Here is a 24413-nt window from a genome sequence, read left to right as displayed (position 1 = left end):
TTCTATCGTATGTCCCTCCACACTTCTGCAGACGTCACCATAGAAACAGGCTCTACATCTGAGAGCAGAGTCTGGACGAGTCTGTGATATGATTGGATGTCTAACACCTGTTCATTTAACTAATTCATGATTAATCACATTCAAAATTTGTTTATATAATGTATATGCATTATGTTATTACAATGATTAACAAGGTTAAATCCGAATATATGTAAATAAATGAAAATAAAAAATATACATATAACTATACAAATTACAATTGACCATATCTAATATCTCGTCCACTGAACCAAGTTCTATAATCTGTTACACTGGGAAGTTGTGACGGATCTTTTCTTTCATATTGCGACGTATCTGTTTACCGTGATTTTACATCCTGAACTCTGCAAGATCGAACATATGGTCAGAGTGATTTTGTTGGTGCTGAATGTGGGTCAGATTCTCCTTGGCTCTAGTTCGACACAAGCTCCTTTGCTGGATGAGTACATGGTGTGTCCATCTGCTCCTCTATCTCTCCCTGTAGCTGCAGTCAACACAGACTGAGCAGACATCCCGTAACCTCCCGACGGAGTGGAAGACGTACCTACAAACCCACCAAGAAAACTCAATCCATCACCGGGGGGTGCTTGCATCAGTTTGGCCTTTTCCCCCACTGACAGCCAGTCCGAATTAGCGGACTACAAAACTACTTGTTTTGTCACATGCCTGACAGCCACAAGTGCCATTTTGTGCGCTTTATAAAACCAATAGGACAAAAACGCGAGTATAAAAGTTAAGTGAACAATTTGCGGTTTCTTCCTTAGTCGTCAACTAGCTGCTCCGCTAAAGTGTCTATTATAATTAATGGTGGGCGTCACTTGATGACAAACGTGACAATTCAGAAGCAAATAAAACATCTGTGTTGTCTTCAAATCACAGGTTTCTAAAAAGTACGGCTGATTTCTTTAGAGACCGTAACAAAAAGCCTGTAATTTCTGTCCCACAAAAGACAAGAACTGCAATCTGTTTGTTTGAGCTGTCTGACTGAACAACTAACAATTTCACCTCAAATACTGGCAAAAGTTTGGGCTGGGACTGTGAAAGGGGTTTGAAGACAATCATTATTGTTGCACTTTTACTTGTTATTGTTTGCTTAAATTGCACCTTTGAAGCACAGAATGCGTGCGTGTGTGTGTGTGTGTGTGTGTGTGTCTTACCTATGAACCCTGAGGAGGGTGGGTTGGGCTGGATGTTCTCCAGATTGTTAGCCTGAATCACGTCCCATAACTGCCAGATGTATTTCGGATGCAGGATGTAGAAAGGCTGCGCGGGGAAGTGCATCCTGTGCTCCATATATGGAGTGAAAAGGTTGTAGTCTGGATTGGAATACCACTACAAAAACCAACAACAACAACTACATGAGCAAAAACTACATACACTTATGTTTTGTTTTTTTTAACTGCATGTCTTATGAACGTTCACCAACAATCGAAGAGTCATCGTGTTGTGAAACCAAAATCTAGCCTCAAATCAACAGATTATTACACGCATATCCTGTAGACTTCCTACTGTTACACTGTGAAAATCAAAAATAAAGCCAAGCGTTAAACTGCTTAAAGAGTCATTCGTAATTCATTTTTAAAACACTGACAGTTATTGCACACTGGTTTAAGATACATAAATCCTAGCTTGTATTAAACTGAACCTAAAATTAATTAGCAAGGAAAATTCTCTTACGTTTTGTACTTCTGTTCTTTGTGCACAAAAAGCAGGTTAATAATGTTCACTGTATGGTAATTACATATTGTTCTGGAAATGCTGGAAATGAGGCGTACTAATGCATTCATTAATAGACGAAAGAAAAAAAGAAGAGCATAAATAGACGGAAAGATTGACAGCGCGACAATAACCGCCGACCTTGCACCTGTGCAGAAATGTACTTCTATTTATTGACAAAAAAACCTCTTTATTGAAAGAGAAAGTGAAAGCCCTGCAGTTGAATTGGCTCTCGGGTGGTTGGACACCCTTTTTCCTTTCTAAAGACTTGGCACGGCAATGGTGCTATTGTCACGTCGTCTTCACCCAAGCACGGGGTCACTGGATGGCACGCATCCTCTCAGAGGCTTGACATTACTCTGTAGGAGTCGGCAGTCACGGCAAAACGGTACGGAGATGACCATCTATTCTGTGTGCATCTTATCAATGGCTTATTTCACGCCTACATTAATGGGGGAGGATGGGATTGGGAACATCAGAAATGGCGTTGTAAGGCGGTTTCAGCAAGTTAAGAGCACAAAGGACAGATTGAAAGCATTTACAGTAATCCTTTCTGATCTGCTGTAGTGGTTTACGATTTACAGTGGAGTGTGAGAGCTTCGCTCAACTGAATGTAGCGCAAAAAATATATATAACTTGTAGAGTTATGACTGCGCATAGGGTTTAAAGACAACAAAATACACCTTCGTGGGTAAACTGTATGCGTGTTTAATGTGTTTTTGGGTAGTCAGTACTCACTTTGTGCAGGTTGAGGGTGTATGGAGCAGGATCCCACGCCACCAGAGATACATTCTTATACAGTGTGCTTGTGTTGAACTGATGCTTGGGATTGGCCAGGATCTGCGTACAAAACAGACAATGCGTTACACTGCGAAGACAGACAAAAGAGGGAAATGGCACACAACTAGTTATGTGAAACCAACTACTTTGACAGAAAACGTCAAAGCATCACTGACTTTAATTTAAAGGAATATAAAATCAACCAAAAATTTAAAATCATCCAATTGCTCATCCTCGAGTCGTTCCCGAACACGCAGGAAGATATTGTTGGTAACCAGACCGTTTTGGGTTATAATTTACTACTGTACATGGACTCAAATCACTTCTTCAGAATTTTTTTAATTCAATAGTATTTAATGTAAAATATTCAAAATAAAGCTCTTGTGTAATAAAGTGTAAGATAAATGATAAAACTACTTTAGTAGTATACTGTAAAACTAAGCTGCAGTAAGGGCACCATGCTGTAAAACTCTAAAGGACACTTACAATAACTTACTGGAAAAAGTGCTGCCAGAAACCTACTAGAAAAACAATAAAAGTGTAAACTGCTAGAAAGTAACTGCTAATAAATTGTGTCATAATTTCCTCACCCCCATGTTGTTCCAAAGACTATGTTCAATACAAAATATATTTTCTCAAATTATGTTCCACAGAACAAAGAAATTCATATACTATATATATATATATATATATATATATATATATATATATATATATATATATATATATATATATATATATATATATATATATATATATATAGTACTATTATTATTATTTTTTTTTAGTCTGGCCCTTACAGAATTAACATTTTACTTCAAAAATACATCTAAACTAAACATCTAAAAAGAAAGAAGTCTCCAGAGCTTAGCTGATTAGTATTAGTATGATTGTAAGCAATAAAATTTGTAAAAAAAAAAACAAAGAAACTATTCAACAATAATAACAATAACATTTGTAATATTAATTACCATTTTTAATAAATACTGTAGAAATGACCTCTGATTTGGCAGAAATGTGTTAATTCTCAAGTTAAGTACGGTGCTGAACAGAGAAGAGTACTGTGTTTTCACTGTCTGAATGGAGAACGTGACTCGTGCTGTTCATCTCTTATGAATTGCCTGATCCTGCTCTGTTTTGATGCGCTCATATGCGCTTTTTGAATATTTGCTTCATGTAGTTTCGCATGTGCTGTCATTTCAAACGGCGTTCTCCCAAAGGGACCCCATGCAACCCTGACACTCTGCGTGTGTCAATTACCTGCATCTCTCTCTAAAAACAGTGCAGCTGCAGGTTTACTTAGATCTTACCCCCTCCCTGCTTAGCAATATGAAACGTAGCGATCCAGCATGTTTGAAAAAAATAAAAAAAGTTGCAGGGATGCAATGACAAGTTTGTGCGCTCCTGAATGTTTATGCGCAGCACGATCTCTCTCTGTGTGTCTGAGCGCATCAAAGAAAGCAGTGCAGTATTATAAAACAGGTATGTGCTGTATTACCCGTCAGCCAATCAGAATAAAGCACTAAGACGCAATTCACTGGCTGTAATATTTGTGTTAATATTAATACAGGCTGTTATTATTATTATTATTAAATTGTATAGTTTTTTTCTTTTGCAATTGCTTCTCTTTCTTGTATGGGATTTTGCATATTCCTCTTAGGTTTAATGAATAGCCTGTAAAAAAGGATTTATATTTTTACTCATTTAATGAGATGAATTTGGCCCGACTCGGACAGAAATTTGGTTACACTTAGAATGATTATTTTGTTCATGGCTCTAACAGTTCATGGTCACCATCTCCAAAACAGCTCACACGGGTTTAAAACGTCTCGCAGGTGAGTAAATGGCAATATCTTATTTCCTCAGACACTGCTTATAACAATAAACCACCGTTCGTGAAAAGCACGCGGCACATTCAATAACTTCAACGCAGCTCGGTCTCAGTTCTGCATAGCGAGCTCGAGTCCACCAGGACACGATGACTCAGAAAACACACACACACACAGCCAGAGGACGTGAGCCAGAGGGTGTTCGGCGGAGATCTGCTTCAATTATGCGGCTGATTCGCAGGAAAAGTCGCAACACTGGAAGGAACAACTGAAAACATCAAACGTCGCTCACCTGAGAGTTGATGATGCGTATCGTGGTTTTATTCCCGACGTCTCTTTCATAACCCTCGGTGGGAGCTGTATTGAAACGCAGCACTGCTTCATGGGAGTCTGGAATTACACAAATTGGAGCTTCAATCAGATCGTGCCTTGGACTGAGTCACGAAAAAAAAAACAAGAACGGTGAACAACAAAGGCATTTTCACTCCTGCACATCTTCAGATCGCAAGACGAAACAACATGACCTGAGAGGAAGAGAAAACGAGGCCTCGAGCCGTCATCGAAACAGACGATGTGTTTTTCTGAATGGGTTTTCTTTTAACATGGAGCGAGGCTGCAAATGGAAAACGCATCGGGTGCAATGGAGGAAATGGCAGGACGTGGTGGTCACTGATCAGTAAGAATGGAGAGCACTAGTGAACACGTTCCTCGTAACGCTCCAGCTTGTAACCTGCTGTTGGGAAGCGTGCGAGCAGCTTGTTTAACGGAGAACAAAGTTAGATGGCATTTATTACTGGCTTCACCTCCAAGGGCTTTTTATTGATTGAATACGTCCCATTTAATCTGCCGTGAGATTGAGTGACTTTAAAGGTCAGGCTGAGTTCACTCAAAAAAATGAGAAGTGCCCTTCACCGTGGCTCTCAAATGTCATTCACACTTCCACCTATTCAAACTTGGTGTCTCACGTTCAGGTATGACACTGGTGAGAACCGATGTTATTCGGATCCGAACTGCTTGTCAATTGTATGATTTTTTGTAAAATGATGCCTGTACGACCTCAGGCCTCCAAGTCATGTTTTATTCCGTATCAGCGTATTAGATCGGGCCAAAAAAACTAAACGGAAACAAAAAACAGAGATATGACAAATGACAGAAAGTGATTAGTCGGGATTTCTTAGATAAAAAACCCCTCTGTTTATGAACCTGGCAAGTGATTGTGATATAAACACAAAAAAGAATTACACAGAAAAAAAAAAAACTAACAAACAACAAAAAAAAATCCCTTAATTTTAATGTGCATTTGTAACTGAGTAATATTAATTGACAACATTTACTTATTATAGGGTTAGGATTATGATGATGTTTATGGTTAACTGCTAGTAAACATGCAACAAGGACACTATATTATATATAATTTACTATTATTACCCTATATATAACATGCAATATATTTTTTAATCAATACACCTAATTAAAAGAATTTAAGAATAGAAATAAAGAAAAATCTTTTTGCACTTATGCAAAAATGTATTGTTTGTTTATATATTAACATTTTACACCAGGTTAATATTTAATAAAGAATATCATTCTACTATTATCTGATCAGGCTGAAGTCTAAGACAATAGTGCGCTCTAGTGGACGAACTGCTTACTGCAATATAACATTCATTCAAAACTCGTATTCATTATACTTCAAAATCTAAAACACACACACACACACAGGAAGAGGAGAGAGAGAGAGAGAGAGAATCAAGTCAATGATGAATAGCGTTTTCCCCCCCGGACATGACGTGACTATGACAGATCTTATGAAGGAAGCGCCTCACCTCCTCATCCATCTCTCCGTTCAGCTGACATGCCGTTTATGGGCCTTCATCAACCAGCAATATTTTCAAAGCAGTAAATTTGAGCTTGACATTGAGCATGTCCCCACTATTTTGACAGGGACATCAATCTCCTGAGAGAATATAAGTCACATCAGGAGAGGAAAAGAGCCCACGCATGTGTGTGAAAGAGAGAAATGGTGAGAAATTATATAGACACAGGATGTGAAAAGAACATCCGAACAGAAAGCCCTCTGAAAACGATGAACAATTAAATTAATGGTTTATGTATTTGTGCTTTGTGGAGAGACATTCAATACCACTAGGTGGCAGATGAAGACCAACAACCAGAGTGCCAAGAGTCTCATTGAAGCGGACCTTTGACAGCTCAAGGTTTAGTCCACATGGCACCTTATACTGGTAGACTACAGCCTACGTGCTTGGGGTTGATGTCTGTCAGATTGTCTATGCACCTCTTGTGGACGGATGTATTGAAAACACAATAAACAAAAGATAGCCCACAAAAGCGTTGCTGGAGTAATGCTATTGCTTTACAGGAACATTGTTTTGAACAAAATATCAGTTTCAAAATCCATACTGAAAATAGAAAACACCATATAATAGGAAAAACTACAGGAAAAAAGCTTTACAATACAGAAAAATGTGTGTGTGTGTGTATATGTATATATTTTGTGGGCTATCTTTTGTTTATTAAAATATATATAAAAAAATCTAAGTTGAAAAATAAGTTGAAAATTGAAAATAATTTGTTGATTTCATTTAAAGCAGTGTTCGCGAGCCTTTATCGCTCCAAAAGCTGCACCAAAACCACAGGGAGTCTTTAAAGCTTTTCTCGACAACAGTCAAGCTCTTTTCATTACAACTTTAGGAAGATGGCTGGCACGTGATGCGGTTTTTTAATGAGCTCTAGAAGTGGACCAAAATCAGAGCCCATGCAGAGATTGATTTTGTGTGGAGAAGCTTTTACTGAAAGGAAATCACTGTGAGATGCTAACATTTTATTTGGAAAACTACACTCTAATGTATGCTACGCATCTATTTGATTAATTTTCACGACCCTTGCAAACAGATAAGTGAACTAAGACATACATCTCTTAATAGCACCACCACCCAAACTAGCCTTAGCAAAGTACAGGAATAAAGCAGGTCAGTCAGGTGAGGAGGAGCAAGACCATTCAGTGCTTTGAATGTTAACAGTAAGATCTTAAAACGAATGTGTGAAGCTACACGAAGCTAGTGAAGGTCATGCGATACGGGAGTTATGAGAGAAGAACGCCTGGTGTAGTGAGAGCTCTTGCTGCCGAGTTTTGTACATGCTGTAGTCTTGCAATACGTTTTTTTAGGAAGCCCAAGACAAAAAGCATTGCGATAATCAAGACGTGATGTTTTTACTGAATGGATTAAGATTTCTGCATCAGCTAGAGTTAGTAAGGACGTGCAATGTTACGAAGATGAAAGAAAGAGGATTTCACAACAGTAGAAAAGTGATCAGCAAAAGATAGCGTTGAGTCAAATAAGACATTCGGACAGATGAACTGATCCATCCGATCCAATTAACAATATTTCAGTGTTGTCATTATTTAAATTTGAGCAAATTTAGTGACATTTATTGCTTGATGTCACGGATGCAAGCAGTGAGCGAGTCAGGGATTGTGGACCTATTTGCATTGGCGGTTAGGTCAATTTGAATATCATCAGCATAGCAATGCTATTGTAGCCCATGCTTGCTAATGATGTTCCCCAGTGGATGGATATATATATATATAAATAAACAGGAGCGGACCGAGAACCGAACCTTGAGGAGCACCCTGTGAAACCAAAGCAGCGGCAGACTTGTACGGTGAAGTATTTTCTATTGCTAATGTAGGAAACGAGCCAGAAGAGAGCTGAGCCAATGATGCTAATATCAGAAAGCAAAGAGATGAGTATTTTATGGCAGACACATTGAGAATCATCAAACTGCTTATTAATCCCGAGTCCATAAACATGAGAATGTCATTTATCACATGAAGATGAGCCGTTTCAGTGCTGTGCGATGAACGAAAACCTGATTGGAAAGCTTGCAAAAAGGTGATTGTCGTTGAACTGAACTGTGAGGCTAAAACTTTCTCAAGAATTTTACTTATGACTGGTATATTTGAGATTGGCCTATAATTATTCATATCTCTGTAGTCGAGAGCTGCTGTTGTTTTTTTGCGTTTAGTATGGGAGTAACTGCGGACGTTAAATGAGTCGAGTCAGCTAACAACAATTTAGCATTCGGATCAGCTATACAAGAGGTACCTTTAAGTATAGATTCAGTAAATCGCATTCAGTTTGTTTGAGAAGCAGTAAGAAAAGTCATTCACAAGTACCTCCGAGGTGAAAATAACATGTTTTTGAGGATTAGTGAATTTGTTGACGATAGATTTGGGCTTGAAAATAGAGTTCCTGATACGAATGGAGACATATCAAGATCTTGCCGTATTGAGGGCTGTACGGTAATATAGCAGATGATCTTTCAAAGCCAGTCAGTGAACGTGTAGTCCAGCTTTCCAAACCACGTCCCGTAGCGAGTATCTGAGAGATGGCATTGTTATAGATGCTGCATATTTCAGATGGACTGGCAGATAGAAGACAATCTGACAAGGTAGACAACATTATTGACTAAGAGAGAGCGGATGAAACAACCAAACAGATCTTATGATAAGCAAGATTTTTTTTTTTTGGTTTGTTTGTTTTTTTTGTTTACAAGGAATGTGAAGTCACTCACTGACCTCAGAGAAAAAAAAAATCCATTGATGTTTTGTTGGTCATTTTCAGTGCAAAAAATTTAAAAGAAACGGTGTCCTGGAATTCAATCTTTATTGTTTTGAGACTCTCTTGATGAACTAAAGCCAACTCTCCGCCTCTACGATAGAGGCGAGGTTGAGAGAGATCGTCGTATCCAGGTGGTGTTAGGAGATTTAAGTTCAAAAAGTCATTGGGCGCTTGCCAAGTTTCCTTTAAAAATAACACGCCCAGGTTTGCCTTGTCAGTTAACGAGCGAGTGTTCAGTAACAAAACATCGCATATCTGAGGATGTAATATTACAGTAAGTAATATTACTGAAAAAAATAGAAAGTGAAAATACTTGCCCATTTTGGTGAGCAATATGCATCAGACATTCAGCAAACGGACCGTGGGTGTCCGTAGGCGTTTTGTCTGAGACTGGGATGGTAGACGCATTTAGAGCCGAAAAAACTAAAAGAAACAGCTGAGAAATTGCACAGCATTGCATATGATAGCAGCGGTAATGTGACTCGAAGCCGGACTCTCTCTGGAACGATTTTACGTTATAAACTACAAACTACAGTGTTGATAACAGAGCGGCAATTACCAAACAAAACAGTGTGAGGAAACAGAATTTTTTTTTTAAATAATGGCCATATTTTAATATGCATAGATGAATGTTCAGGGAAATAATACGGTTTAGATGAGCGGAGCCGGAGACAGGCTTTCACGGAGAGCTCTGGCAGATCTGCTTTTGGCTGTGCTGTAGCCTTTGCTGGCTCTCTGGCTCGTCCTTGAGTATATTTGGAGGGCACACTAGGTTGGCATGGCTGATGGGAAATGTTTAGACAAGACGAGCTGAATTTAATAGACAGGCTAAAGGGGCTGTGCAGGAATAGAACCTGATCAAAACTGACCTCGGTCTGAATTAAAATTGAAGGAAAATCAATTCAAGACATACTTATATATTGTGAGTGAAGTAATACCGCTACTCTACAACAACTGTAACAAGCAGTTCAATCAATACAGCTGCATACAGCCATTACAGAGCGCAGTTCTTCGGTGGCATGAACACTATAAATGATTTGTTTGGTCTTGGCAAACCTTGTTCGAGCGACATTTAGCCACTAAACAGCCAATATAAATGTAAACTCGAACAACAAAAGGTAGAATTCTGGATTTCCCCTCAATGAAGTTTGAAACCTACAACCTTAAAGTTTCTTATAAACACAAAGCTTTTTTACTTCGCTAGATGTTAAAGGGTTATTCCCCCCCAAAATGAACATTTTGTCATTAAATCACCCCCATGTTGTTCCAAACACGTAAAGGCTTTGTTCATATTCAGGAACACAATTTAAGATATTTCGGATGAAAACTGGGACAATTAACTAAAACTGTCAAGGTCAAGTATCACATACTTTGTCAGAATACTCTATCTGCCATCAGTGTTTAAACTGTAAAATGTTATGAAGCTACAAAAATAACCACTTTTTTTAACAATTTTCGACTGTAACGTCACTGTAGCAACACTGTTGGAACAATACGTAAAAAAAAAAGATGTGGTGATAAGTTTGATTTCGGGGTCTACTATCCCTTTAATTGAAGGACCGATGGCACCCATTTACTGTAGAGCATACATTGATGAGCACGGACATGATGCTAAATTTCTCCAAATCTGTTGCCCAAGAAGAAACAAACTTATCTACATCTCGGAGAGCCAGTGAGGGCAAGAAAATGTAGCAAATTCTCATTTTAAGGTGAGCTATTGCTTTAACTGTTGTCTACTTTAGTAAAATGGCATGTCATTTTGCTAAACTAAATTCACCCCAATTGACCCGTGGCAAAGAGCTTGATTCACAGGCGATCTGAACAATCATAATGCCACATCTGCCATTTTGTCCAACAAATAAATCAGACAGGAGCAGTGATTAACTTCTGTGAACTTGAATGAACTGAAAATGAATACCAGAATTGTCCAATAGTTGGCTTATATCCTTATTGTACTTTTTTTTTTAATTTTACGATAATCAGTCTCATTCAAATTTACGTCAGTACAGAACTAAAAAAAAACAAAAAAAAAACCAACTTAAAATACAGTTTTATGGACTGAGAGAAAAATCTGGCATAATAAAAACAATAGGATGACAATAGAATAACAGCATAAACTAACTGGCTGAAATACACAAATGCTACTTGCTCTATCATTACAATAGCAGTGAAATATAAATATTGAAGAAAAGATATTGCCCCACAGGGAAATTTTGTGATATTTAGTGCAATTATGAAGCGAGACAGAGAGAGAGAGGAAGCCCATGAGTACAAGTACAAATGTAATTAGAACAGTGATAGAAAAGATGGTTCGAAATAGTCTACTCTGCAAATGACTGTGAAACTATTTGTCTCATCACTACCAAATGTCTTCATGTGACAGCACAGTCACCATTATCCTGAGAAACAACAAAAGCTGCGCCATCACCATGGAAACCCGTCCTCTGTGCCCACTACCGCTCTGCCACCATAGATGCCAAAGCTGGAAGAATCTGGGCTCTTTGTGTGCTCTGTGATACTTGTGGTTATGTAACCGTAAAGGGCATCAGTATCCCACTGACCCTTTCAGAGAAACTGGCATCACCACGGAAACAAAAAACCACAAGTGAAGAGAAGAAAGCGAGAACGGTTCCTAAACCCAACCAAAAACAAGGCCTCTCTTCACGGGCTAGTTTCAAATCAGGAGACTAAACGAGGACAGCTATTCTGGTTTTCAAGCATCTATGAAGGTAAAGGTCAGAAGCAACTTCAAGCATAAAAAAAATGTAAGAAATATTAAATCATTGACAATTTGTCTCTCTCTGTCTCTCTTTAATTTTTAAGTAATCGTTACGACTTTGAAATCTGACTGGGTGAGTCACATCCAAAACAGTTTGACACTTGGCAAGCGTGAACGGTCCACAACAGTCAGGCTAATGAACTATATTACTAGAGAGAATAATTTAGCATGTTAGAAATCAATAAACAGGAATAAACCACTTTTAAAAATCTAAACAATATTAATAAGCTCTCTCGGTGATTTTGTTTTATTCATTATTTCATGGAAAAAAAAATCATGAAAGGCAGAAATCTGATTTCAAAACTGCTCAAAACAATGAATGATACAAAAAAAAAGGATACCATAAACACAAACCGTTTTAATGCTTCTAGTGAATTTAGATATCACAACATCATAAAATACAGCTTTTGAAGCTTTTTGGTTATTAAATGTGAATTTTTAAGGATTGATGTTAAAAGCATATATGTGCAAATATAAATAAATAATAATAATAACAACAATAATAATAGTAATCATCATCATCATTGTCGTTGTTAAAGTTATTATTTATCCGTATTTTGACAAATGTAATAATAAAAGTGGCAATTTTTATTATTATTACTATTACTATCATCATCATATCACATTATGAAAAACTATTTATTATTCAAATAAAAATAGTATTATTGTTATTATTATTATTTTGTTCAGTTGTTAATGTTTTACCATACTACTACTACTACTACTACTACTACTACTACTACTACTGATAGTTATTTTCAGGTAATTCCTACAACAATAAATGATATTGGGTACTGTAGAAAGCTTGGATTTTTCCTCTTAAACTCACCGATCTCCTTGCCGAGTCCCGAGTGAAGCATGGCTCCCGCGGAGGTGACCACAGCGCAGGTCTGGAAGCCTGGCCCGTAGAGCTGGCTTAAAGGTAAAGCAGGCACAATCTTCTGCCAGCCCAAATTGGAGAAAGGCATCTCGGCCCCATCCAAAGTTCGAACCTTTTCCCCCTTCTTCAGCTCACACAACACCTGCTGGCCGCTCTGTTGAGCCTTCCGGTGCCCCCTGTAGGCCACGCCGTGTTTATTATTATTCAGGTAGTCCTTCATAGCTCTCTGCAGGCGAGGACTGAGCATGCCCAGGGACAAACTCCCTTTCCACAGGCTGCGCACTACGGATTTCGACCTGGGAATGTAGTACTCATCGGGGTCAGAGTCGTCACGCACAGCCAGCCGTTTAGTCTTCCTCCTCCTTCCTTCATCTCCCTCCTCCTCGTCTTCCTCTTCCCCTCCCACCACCTCTTCCTCGTCTTCTTCATCCTGTTGAGGGGAATCCTGATTATACTCCTGCCGCTCGCGGTTGCGACTCACAGCGGCCGATCTGGAGCCCACGTCCTGGGTGCCGAATGCAGACCATGCCGCCAGGCTCTGAGGGTCGGGATAGGGGTAGGCCTCCTGGCTGAGCGGACTGGGCTGGGGGTCGGCGCTGGGGTTTTCCTCCTGGCTTCTCTCTTGTCGGGTGTTGCTGGAGGCAGGGGGGGTTGAGGAGATGCCAAGCCCAAGGTGGGTGGCCATAATGGTGCGGGGGTTACTCTGCAGTGAGGTCAGGCGGCGAGTGTCCGTGTAAGAGAGAGCGGCCACCGAGTGCGGGTCGTCCACTCGGGACTCCATGAAGTAGGAGAGGAGCGCCAGAAACAGCAGAACCCAGACTAGCATGAGGCCGAGGGCGAGCCGCCGCCATTGTTTCAGACTGGATTTCATCTTTCAGAAGTCCTCTCCTCCGCACACCGCTGCACTCCAGACCCAACTACAGAAGGGTCAGCAGGAGGCCTACAAAGAGGACAGGAATGGTTAAACTCTTAACACACACATATACACGCACCAACACATACTCATTTATTTAAAAAAAAAATTGTGATTTTGATTAATTTTAATTTTTTTTGTTTTTGTGGCTAATGATTTTCCAAATCTACTAGCCACTCAGCATTTTCACTGGCCACAATTTTGTTGGAAAATTACATTTTATACAACTTGTAACTGCACACAAATGTGTCCATTTTACCCATTTAAAACCTATTACCTATTTAATACCTATTTAAAAGGACATTTTATCCTATCCTCTTTCATATTTTAAAAGATTATGCATGCATTTAATAGTTTTTTTTTTTAATTCTAAATATGAACTGTTGCAAAAAAAAAAGCTACTATGAGTGGGTGGCAGCATTCAAGATTCATTCAAGAATGAAAGAAGTGCCCTTATGAATAGACCACTCAATCATTGACTCAACGTTTTGATGTTTATTGTGACTTTATTATCTCCGTTCAGAATTGTGAGAAATAAACTCGGGAATTCTTTCAGAACATATCAGTCTCTCCCCCCCCCCACTCAAAACTGGACTTATTTTCTCAGAATTGTGAAATATAAACTCACAATTGCGAGTTATAAAGTCAGAACTGCATCTTTATATCACACAATTGGTATAAAGAGTTATAAAGCCAGAATTCTGAGATGTAAAGTCTCACTTTATACCTGACTTTTGCGACTTTGCGCCTCCCATTTCTGACTTCATAACTTGCTATTGAGAGTTTATATCTCACAATTGTGAGACATAAACACTCAACTGCAAGTCGCAATAACTTTTTCTTTCAGTGGCGGAAACGGGCTTCCATAGAAATCCTCTCACGTTTGGTGGGTTGGCGGATGTTAATGCCAAGCCTTGTATATAGATATTGACAGAAACTACTACTAATACTATCAATCACAGCCACCAGAAAAAAAGAAAACGTATATACATTGTACTAAATAACTAAGTAATACATTACAATATTGCGTTACTCCCTAAAGTAACTAATTTTATACTTTACTTTTTAATCGAAAGTAATGCGTTACATTACTTTTTGGTAATCTTGGCAGGGCTTGCTTGTTTGTTTTAAATATAAAAAGTTCTATAACAAATGAAAAGTGAAATGAATGCACATCAGGCTGAAGGAAATGTGAATTGATGTCTGTACAGTAGAGGGCACAGCTCAGATTGCATGAATATGACACAGGAGAAGTAACTGCCGTTACTTGTTTGAAAAAGTAACTTGAATATTTCCTTCAAAAAATCATAAATGTGTTACTTTACTACCTATTTAAAAGTAATCTGATTATGTAACTTACTTTACTTGTAATACATTGCCCCCAACACCACACACACACACACACACACACACACACACACACACACACTATACTCAATATTACTATAATTTACTCATCCTGAGTACAGCTGAGAAAACCAAAAATTATGATGGGGGTGGGTGTGTTTAAAAATAACACTATCAGTCCATGAAATTTAAAAAGGTTTTACTTGACAAGCTGCATAGATTAGAAAAAGTAACCTAGACATTAACCAATTCTGTCAAAAACAGAAAAAACATTCTTCTTTTTCCTTTGAGAAAAAAGGCCCCCTGAGACCACTCATGATACACCGTTAGTTTTCTGTATCGTTTCGCTATTCTCTAACTGCAGATCTCAATTTAGACATGAGAGCACCTGCTGTCATAACACTTTCCATCGTCTATTTGTGGGGGGAAAAAAGAAACCACTGTCATACATATTTGTCAGTCAGAAAAACAGGTAAGATTGCTTTTTCCACATCTAGCCTTTTTATTAACCATTTTATGATTTTTTAAATTGAATGAATGGAATTTATCAGCGAACTGATTTCTGCAGATTCTGAGCCATTTAAACGCACTTCTGAAAATATAATTGAAATGAAATCAAAGATAAACAAATAGGTAATACAACTATGTAATGATTTTTTCAGAAGTTTCTGTTTCTTACCCATTTCACCCACACACACAAGTTTTTTGGCTTGTTTGATGTTATTGTGAAAACTGTAATCCAAATAGACGGAAATTTTACATTCTGTTTCGATATTGAGCTGATCATATTTTCGATCACCTAACCCAATCCTCGCAGAAAGAAAAAGAAAAAAAAAAAAACAAAAAAACATTCACATACCTTCACTGTAGTTCCTATTTCCTTGAACCCATTTATCCTCAAACAGTTCGTCTGTCCCTGCGAGACAAAAGAAGACAGCAATTAGAGACAATAACAGTCTTTTGAGAGGAAACTTGAATCAACCCTGCTGAAATGCTGTTTAAACCAGCATTTGGTTTGTTGGTCACATGATCCCTTCAGTGAAAAAAAAAAAAAAAAAAAAAAAAAAAAAAAAATATCACAAAAAAAAAAACTAAAATAAAAAATAATCGTTGTGTCACTCAAGCGTCTAACTAAAAGATATCTTTGGACGTCATAAGCCTCTTCCTCAGAACAAAACGCATTGAGACTGGACATTTGGTTTTGGTTTTGTCATGCACTTTTGCAGGAAGGGCTAGTTTGAAAGAGGAAGTGAAGTGGATTCCTAACTTCAATACACTACAGTGCTGACTGCGACAATAACATGCTGCTGGTGTAGCGGGACAAAACAAATCCTCAGTGGCCAACCCCTCAAACAAGAACATCTGAACTCTTTGTCCAATAATGGATAAGTGAATCTAAAATCCTTACTGGTGGTGCTTTTAAAAGGAAGATACATTTGTCCAACAACTGACAGACCAACAGTCATGAATTTAGAGACCAAACTTCATCTCATTTAGAGCTGCACCACTACAGCGCTTGAGAACAAATGTCACCATCTTCAAGAAAACATTCCACTGTGGGAGTTAAATAGCTGAGGGGAGCAAAGATCCCATTATGCAGGATTCACAGGGTTACTCGGGAGGAGTTGTGCTGAGGCTAAAGAACAGCGTGTTGTGGACTTCTCTGAATGCTTCAAAAAAAGCTGTTGGGTGTTGTAAAATAGAAACTGAATAAGAAATTGTTGACCCATGATGTGTCTAAATCAAAGCATATCAACCAATCAATCCAACATATCAACCAGCATGATATGGTGGAAACTATCACTCAACACACTTCCTGTGGTTTAGACACTATTACTATCCACCGTCGAGAAAGGGACCTGGTTTCATCAGTGAGTTCCCACCTATTTGCCCGATTTCAATTTCAGTTTGAGAGTGACATGTGGTGACACGATGGTGACCGCCGACTCCGCCCACTTTAAGCTTCAAAAACGCTCTTCAGAAATCTATGGGTAATGTCACAGACACTACTTCCATTTTTTTTTTTTAAACTGTCTGTGGGTTGAACCACTACTGTCACATGAACTGTTGCGATTTAAAGAAATTGCAAGGATATGGACTTTTAATTGACAGTTTATGACAAATTCACTATACGTCAGTGATGAAGCAGATTCTGAAAGACTCTGAAGGGAAAGGTACTTTTTGGACACTTTTTTTTTTCTGGAAACCTGTGACCCAATACTGATGAAAGGCTAGATATGCCTTTCCAGTAATAACGAAAAAAAGTGCTCCCACTTATTGGCTTGTAATACAGACAGTGTTTCACAATGACTTGATGAGCAACTTCCTCTGAAAAGCATGGTCTTTTTCAAGAATTACTCTTTAAAATATAAAATTTCGTAGAGCAGTGTGTCATTTAGTCAAATTCAATGTAAAGAACCAGCTCTCTCTCTCTGTGTGTGTGTGTGTGTGTGTGTGTGTGTTTGTTTGAGAAGAGACCACTGAAGGAAAGACTGAGTGTGGCAGGATTTTCACATCAATGAACAGTGCAAGTGTGACTTTGTGAAAGTAGAGACAATCGCAAAGGTGGAAATAAATTAACAGTTCAATGCGGAAGTACAGGGCAAAATTAATGACAAAAGGGCCGACATAAATCAAAATTTTATTTTTATATAAAAATTAAAAGATGTTGAAGATGGCACTTCTTGACATTTCAAGTGAACACGATCATTTCCTTATTAGAAGCAACACTTAAGTCATGACACAGGATATGGTTTGAGATAGAGAGAAAAAAAAAAAAAAGTATCAGACATGGTCTGCTTACCACATTTCCTGCAATGTGACAGACACAAACACAATGTAACTGCAGAAATCTACATAAAACCCCAAGTGCAATGCGATACGACTGGGCCAAGACAAGGTAAAAGAAGCGAATAGACAGAAATAGAGAGAACGTACAAATAGAGGGAAGGACATAACAAGGGGCAACGGCAGTGAAGGAGCGGAGAGAAGCGTGGGAGCTACACGGCACATCCTTTACATTATTCATTAGACTCGCAAGACCCATCAAACCGGGTGACTTCCCAGAGCTCTTTCAGGTCATTATGCAAGCCACTCTCTCGCACACTAAAACGCACAAGAAACGTCGCACACTCACAGCTTGTTCCCTAGAAACATCTGCAATGGCTTCAGACAAATTAATATCATGTGTGGAAGTAGTACAGCACTCATTCTGGACCTGCGCTGTGGTTTTGCATGAAAAACCACTTGTGCAAAGCTTCATTAGCCGAACCGATTTCATTTCAGAGCTTTGCGCATCATTTTTACCATTTTTACTCTGTAGGGATTCATCGAACAGTCAACACAACAAAAATAAACGAGAAAACTAATAAACGAATAAACAGAAACTTGATGACATTTGTGAAAAGCCACCAAAAAACGACATTATATAATTAAATGAAAGTTTGTTTACATAATATATGCGTGTACTGTGTTTATTTACAACGTACCTATGTCCACATCACCCTATATACCTCTATATTTCACGCTATTGCCCCCATGCTAAAAATACCTTTGCTAAAATGAATCTATTTCCTTTCACTTGATTGGCCCGGTGAACGTGTTGGCAGGGCATTAAAACTACAGTAACAGAAACGGTCCGTTTCATCCTGAGGGTCAGAGAGCAAGAGCAAATCGTTCCTCTGGCGGTCCCACAGAAATCTGTTAGACCATTTTATTCTCCCACGCTGACAATCCCACAAGCGTTTCATCAATTTCACCAAACACAACGTTTACACTCGAGGCTTGTTCTGTCCTTGTGGAAGGCAATCAATATACAAGAGGAGAAGCAAAAGTGAGAACAGAAGCGATAAGAAAGGGGTTTGTGAGCAGGCGACCTTGAGACTGCCGGTCTCGATTCGGTCCGTCTCTGGGTGACCCCGTTTGGCGTTTACAGCGCTCTCCATTATGGATGACCGGCCGAGAGCCCTCTGAAAGCCTCCCTGCCGCAGTGCAGCGATGAGGGGAAATCAACACAGAGGTCATTTGACTGCATGTACATGGAGAGCGGATTGATGAGCAAACACATGCTCAGTGCTACACGTTGAACCCATTAACCTGAACCCTTCATCTACATTGCTAATGCACTCCGGTAACCCAACCCACCGCCAGACATTTCAACAGTCGCGCAGGATTCCTTACGTCACCGAATCCATAGAGGTCTTCAAAAGCGCAGCCGTCGCATTAACCCGAGCCATGCAGTCCAGCTACATCCTCTCGAACACCGGGGGAGAGAAACCTCACCTGCGCCCCGGATCTGGCGTCCATTTAGCGCGGCACAAATGCACATGAGCTGTACAAATGCGCTGCTTTCACCCAGCTGGAAAAGCGTCTTAAATAAACCAACACAGATTTCACCAGCAACCAGAAATAAAGCCACCATCTGGACCACGTCCCCGAGAAAGAACAGAGACAGGCAGAGGAAAGGACAAAGACGACAGCAAAGGAGGAAGGTGTTGAAGAGAGGTTCCTCTGAATCACTGGCGTGTGGGCACCTAACTAACTAAATAATCAGCAGTGTTATTTTACAAGGCTGAATAAACTGGGAAAATGGCACACGGTGTTCACAGATTCAAAGCATTCGAAAGACCCTCATAAGCAGAGTTTCATGTGGGTTGTCGTGTCAGGTGCTACGGTAGATTGTGTTTGCCGTTTAATGGAAGGAGAGTTGGGGTTTTTTTTCCAAACACATAGCTGCAGCTCAGTAAGTCACAGAGAAGCTTCTCGACAGAGTGAGCAAGCACTCATGCACATCAAACAGACGGAGCGCAACGCGAACACTGTGGCAAGACAACAATTTTGAACTAAATATTCATTACGATCAAATATTTGTTGTTGGGCGCTACATTGGATGATATATATATATATATATATATATATATATATATATATATATATATATATATATATATATATATATATATATATATATATTTATATATATATATATAAATATATATATAAATTATGAGAAAGTGACAGTGAAAGACGTTTAAAGGAGTAATAAATATATAAAAAAAATAACATTTTTTCACTAATTAAAAGCACTAACTAATATTTATATAATCTTCAGGTAAGCCGTGTTCCATACATTCTTAAATGCAATTCAAATGACCATTTTCCAATTATAACAAATATAAAAATGTAACATTTTGTAATTCTATAGCATACTATTTATACCAGATAAGCTGAATTACTGCAAGAAATACTTATTCTGATCAAAACCTATACATTTGCATTAAAATTGCTTAAATCTGTGGAAACGTGAAACCTTATATTTCAAAATACTTTTTACTAAAATGATCACCATTTGTGTTTTGCTGAGCCAAAAAACGTAGTCTAGTCTGGTATTTTGTCTGGCCCTACAATTTCAGATAAATCAAACGATCCAAAATAGTGTCTTTATTTAGATGCCTTAATCAGGCACACTAATGGATTGTTAGGACTTGTTTGTTGGCGCTCCGATCGTGGGCGCACACAAACGGTCACCAGTGGCTCAAAACTGAAACCATAAATGGAAGAGGAAAATGGGAATGACGGACACGAATGCGTGGCGTGAAAGCACTCATTTGAAATGATGGGAAAAGGCCAGCTTGTAAAAGTTCTGGTTGAATTCACACCTCCCATAGCAACAAGCCCCATTCCCACACATCCATTATTCATAGATTTCGGTCTGATGCCTCTCCAAACGTTTAACGGAATAATCTACGGCAATCTAACAGAATAATATAAGATCTGACGGAGAGATAAATTTCTGGGCTGTTGGCAGGCATTCGCAAATGCTAAGCACCTTTAATTCAGACCCTGTCATGCACTTTAAAAGTAAGATAAAGAATCATTTCTTCACACGTACGCTTAAAGGCTGCGTGCCGGAGGACGTTCAGGAGGATATTGCTCTTCATCCATTTTGTCACAGGATTGTGAAGCATCCATTTAAATAGCTAATGTGCGAGCCGGCACGCATCACAGGCCGCTTCAGAGATGGAGGATACGGGCTGCCAGGGGCGTAAACATCCTATTTGCTTTTATAAGGTAATTAGAAAGCACTCTCTGAAGGTATGAGACTACGAGCAATCCGATTATATAACAACAATACCTGGATGCATTGTTTTAAAAGGATGTCGACCTTGAGAAATGAGCATCCAGATGAAATGTAATGGATCTCATTTGGACCGTGCTCTTTTAAGAGACGCCTCTCGTATTTACCATGTAATGGATCTCATTTGGACGGCACCACTTTATGAGATGGCATACTTATTTACAGGCAGGCAAGTCTACCCGCACAAGCACGAAACGCATAATAGGGAAATAATTGGGTTGTACGACAACGAAAATGCTTTATAAAAACATCAAAAAATGATCAGTCTAGACTGATGTTTCCGAATTAGCAAAAGCATTCATTGCGTGATTGACGTTTATATTCGCAGACGGCTTTATGAAAACAACAGAACGTTTATTTTTGAAAACCAGAAAATCGCATGTTTCGAAAAGTGACGCATAATTTAAATTGTTGAGTAGAATAATGAAAACGTGTGGGTGGGTGACCGTACAGATGGCTGATTAAATACAGCTGACTGACATATTGTGAATCCCCAAAGCAACATTTGCCACTTTCAAAACTTTTAAGCAAAGTTTAGGTGCGTCATAAAAACTTTGAAAACGCAGTTTCTATCCATTTCTTTATTTGTTTATTTTCTCGAATCCGTTTGTATGATCTTGGGGCTCCACAGTGTGAGCAATGAGCATTTCTCTTGCATTTGCGGATACAAAATATTCAGGAACAAGGGTACAAACTAGTCATCGTGTGACGTTCCAGGCATCTTACTGCATAACAAACATTTTAATGTTTAAAAGGTCTTAATTTTGGGGATAGAATAATAGAAAGTGTGAAACGGTCTGTTGAGGTTCCTAAAATTTCATTTGAATTAAATCAGTTAATTAAAAAAATCTGTTACATCTGTTAATAAAAACTACTTCATTAAATCTGAAAGCTGCACGTTTCAAAGGAAACATTTCTGTTGGAACCAATGCGTTTATGACGAGCAATGTTATTGTGCTCTAATGTTAATTATTTGGGTTTACATTTTGGTGTTTTTAATGTGATATGTTTTTGCTAGAGTGAATATTTAACTTCATCTTCAATCCTTTATTAGTTTGAAAGAGCAGCCAGCAGACATATATTAAAAGTCTCAGTGTTTGCATACTTCTTAAAATAAAAAAAAATGTAAAAATCTATTGTATGTTCGTATACTAAAAGGTGAAATTAAAATCAATTTGCTTATAAACGTTTCCTCCTATACTTTCACAAAAAAACCCAACAATTTAATATGTTTACATTGCTCCCCCTTTTCTTTGCGCATCTTAAATTTTTCAGCATATCTGCTCCTTAAAAAAAAAAAATCTAAACCACTGAGAATCCAGAAGGGAATTACACCATGTTTTCTTTTTTCAGTAGGAGTTTGAAATATTCATAACTTTACACGATAAATCTCCCATAAACCTTGCCAAGTCGGGGTCAAAAGCCAGCTTGTCGACATAAATGTGACGTAACGACAGCAGATCACTTAAACGCAGTAAAAACCAGACGCTGCATCATATAAACTGCACTATCAATCACATCCAAGTGTGCAGAGAGAGATTTGGCACATACAAAAATCAATTATTTATCAACATTAATTATCTATAAAAAGACACCCAACTAGAAAAGTAAGATTAAAAGTAAGATTTTCACAGATGCGGTATTGGTTTACAAATATTTACATGACATTAAAAATAAACAATCGTTTTAATCAGTGTAATTTCCAAAGGACAGATCACGGTAGCTGTGGCCAATTAGGCTACAGTTTACATTTAAATAATCCGTTTTTGAATAAAGTAAAATTTACATTTACATACATATCTACACATCTAATAACCGCCTTGAACCCCCAACAGCTCTGAAATGCGTTTCAAATGAATAGTTCACCCAAAAACGAACGTTCTGTCATCATTTACTCCTCCTCGAATAGACCCAAATCTGTAGGTCTTTGTTCTGCCGAACACAAAGAAAGATTGTAACCGTTTTGGGTCACCATTGACTCCCATTAGTATTGTTTTTTCATACTATTAAAGTCAATGGTGACCCAAAAGTCTGGTGAGCAAATGATGACAGAGTGAAAATTTTTGGGTGAACTATTCCTTTAAGACGAAAAGCGTTTTGATAGATGAAAATCGAATGAATCGTCATTTAGTCATTAAAATCCGATGATAATTATTGTTCCGATTGAAACGATGACTCGGGCAGGACGTCAATGCAGAGGTCTTGGCTTGAAATGTTGCGGCACTAAAGGAGCAACACTTTCATTAGAGAGCTGTAATTCATACGCCGTATTGATCCGTCTGCAGTTTATGATGACGGAAACATGAGCGCCTTCAAATCAGAGTCAAAATGAGCCAAACACTTGAGCGATTCAATACCTCAGCGGAAAAAAAAAGGACGAGAGGGGGGAAGAAAGTGAGGCACAAGACAATGTCAGTGAAAAGAGAATCGATTTAGAAACCAATGCCTAATCAAAGAAAGCGAAAATTGCCGTAATTTACTCCCACATGCTTTTTTTTTTTGCTGTCGTTGTGGTTGCCTTTTCATGCAACGAAAGCAAACGAGGACCAGAGCTCGCAAGCGACCGGACCATTCTCCAAAACATCTCCTTTCTCGTTCCATGGAAGTCATGCAGGCGAGTAAAATGAATGATTTTTAGGTCAAATGCTCTTTTGAGCCGAGATGAGAGTTCGTCTTTTCTTTTGTTTGAGTAATCACCCACGCATAAAAGGACGAGGAGGAGCACAATCACGCTGCCATTGAATTTCCCCACCGCAAGCTCCCCTCTTTCCCGTGGCCCTGTGGAACATGAGAGGCGACTCATAATTGCACGGTGTCACTCAAGAACCCTCGAATGAGGCATGATTCATGTTCATGCGTAATTTAACACCATAAAAAGAGAAGGAAAAAAAAAAAAAAACGACTTGAAGACAAAAAGCACCACTCACCGCCGTTAATGGTTTTCGATGTGCGTCTTGCAGGTGTGTTATTGCCGTGGAGTGGTCCCTCCTAATAAATTGGCTTATACACGCACATTGCTCCTAACCTCTGCTACAGCTGATCCAGAGAGCCTCACAGGCCCTGGGAAAAGAGAGCAGGACGGGACCCCTACGAAGGCGAGTCAAAGGGGCTTTAAAAACTGAACATGGACAGCTGTGAAGCGATCCGCTCCCATTCCACCCTCTCGTTTCTCCTCTATCTGTCTGAGAGTGAGGGATCTCTGGTTTCAGCCCTATTTTTGTTCAGGACTAAATCATCGTATTTAAATAAGTCTGGCTCGGCTCTCTGCTTCTGATCCTCATATTGAACTTGAACGGGAGCCTAAACAGGAAGGGCTGCTTTTAATCCCCATAAACAGCAGTGCGACCTAAA

At 38.7% G+C, this 24413-nt stretch overlaps 1 protein-coding gene across 3 annotated transcripts in view; it reads right to left on the bottom strand.

Annotated features, from left to right (window-relative positions):
* st6gal2a (ST6 beta-galactosamide alpha-2,6-sialyltranferase 2a) overlaps positions 1 to 24413 on the bottom strand; it is a 49154-nt gene that overhangs the window by 6026 nt on the left and 18715 nt on the right. For 2 of the 3 annotated variants that reach the window (XM_043248733.1, XM_043248736.1), the window contains exons 2-6: positions 15786 to 15842; positions 12616 to 13606; positions 4657 to 4754; positions 2494 to 2595; positions 1197 to 1371 (exon numbers count right to left, since the gene is read on the bottom strand). In XM_043248733.1, the coding sequence (XP_043104668.1) occupies positions 1197 to 1371; positions 2494 to 2595; positions 4657 to 4754; positions 12616 to 13537 (1297 nt within the window). In that variant the 5' untranslated portion in view covers positions 13538 to 13606; positions 15786 to 15842. Of the gene's footprint in view, positions 1 to 1196; positions 1372 to 2493; positions 2596 to 4656; positions 4755 to 12615; positions 13607 to 15785; positions 15843 to 23989; positions 24067 to 24413 lie in introns of those variants that run through there. The other variant, XM_043248735.1, reaches the window with a different exon arrangement.

This window comes from Puntigrus tetrazona, chromosome 9, assembly GCF_018831695.1.
Source record: "Puntigrus tetrazona isolate hp1 chromosome 9, ASM1883169v1, whole genome shotgun sequence".
Taxonomy (NCBI): Eukaryota; Metazoa; Chordata; class Actinopteri; order Cypriniformes; family Cyprinidae; genus Puntigrus; species Puntigrus tetrazona.
Note: the sequence above shows the minus strand (reverse complement) of the source record. Positions and strands in the feature narration are given on the sequence as shown.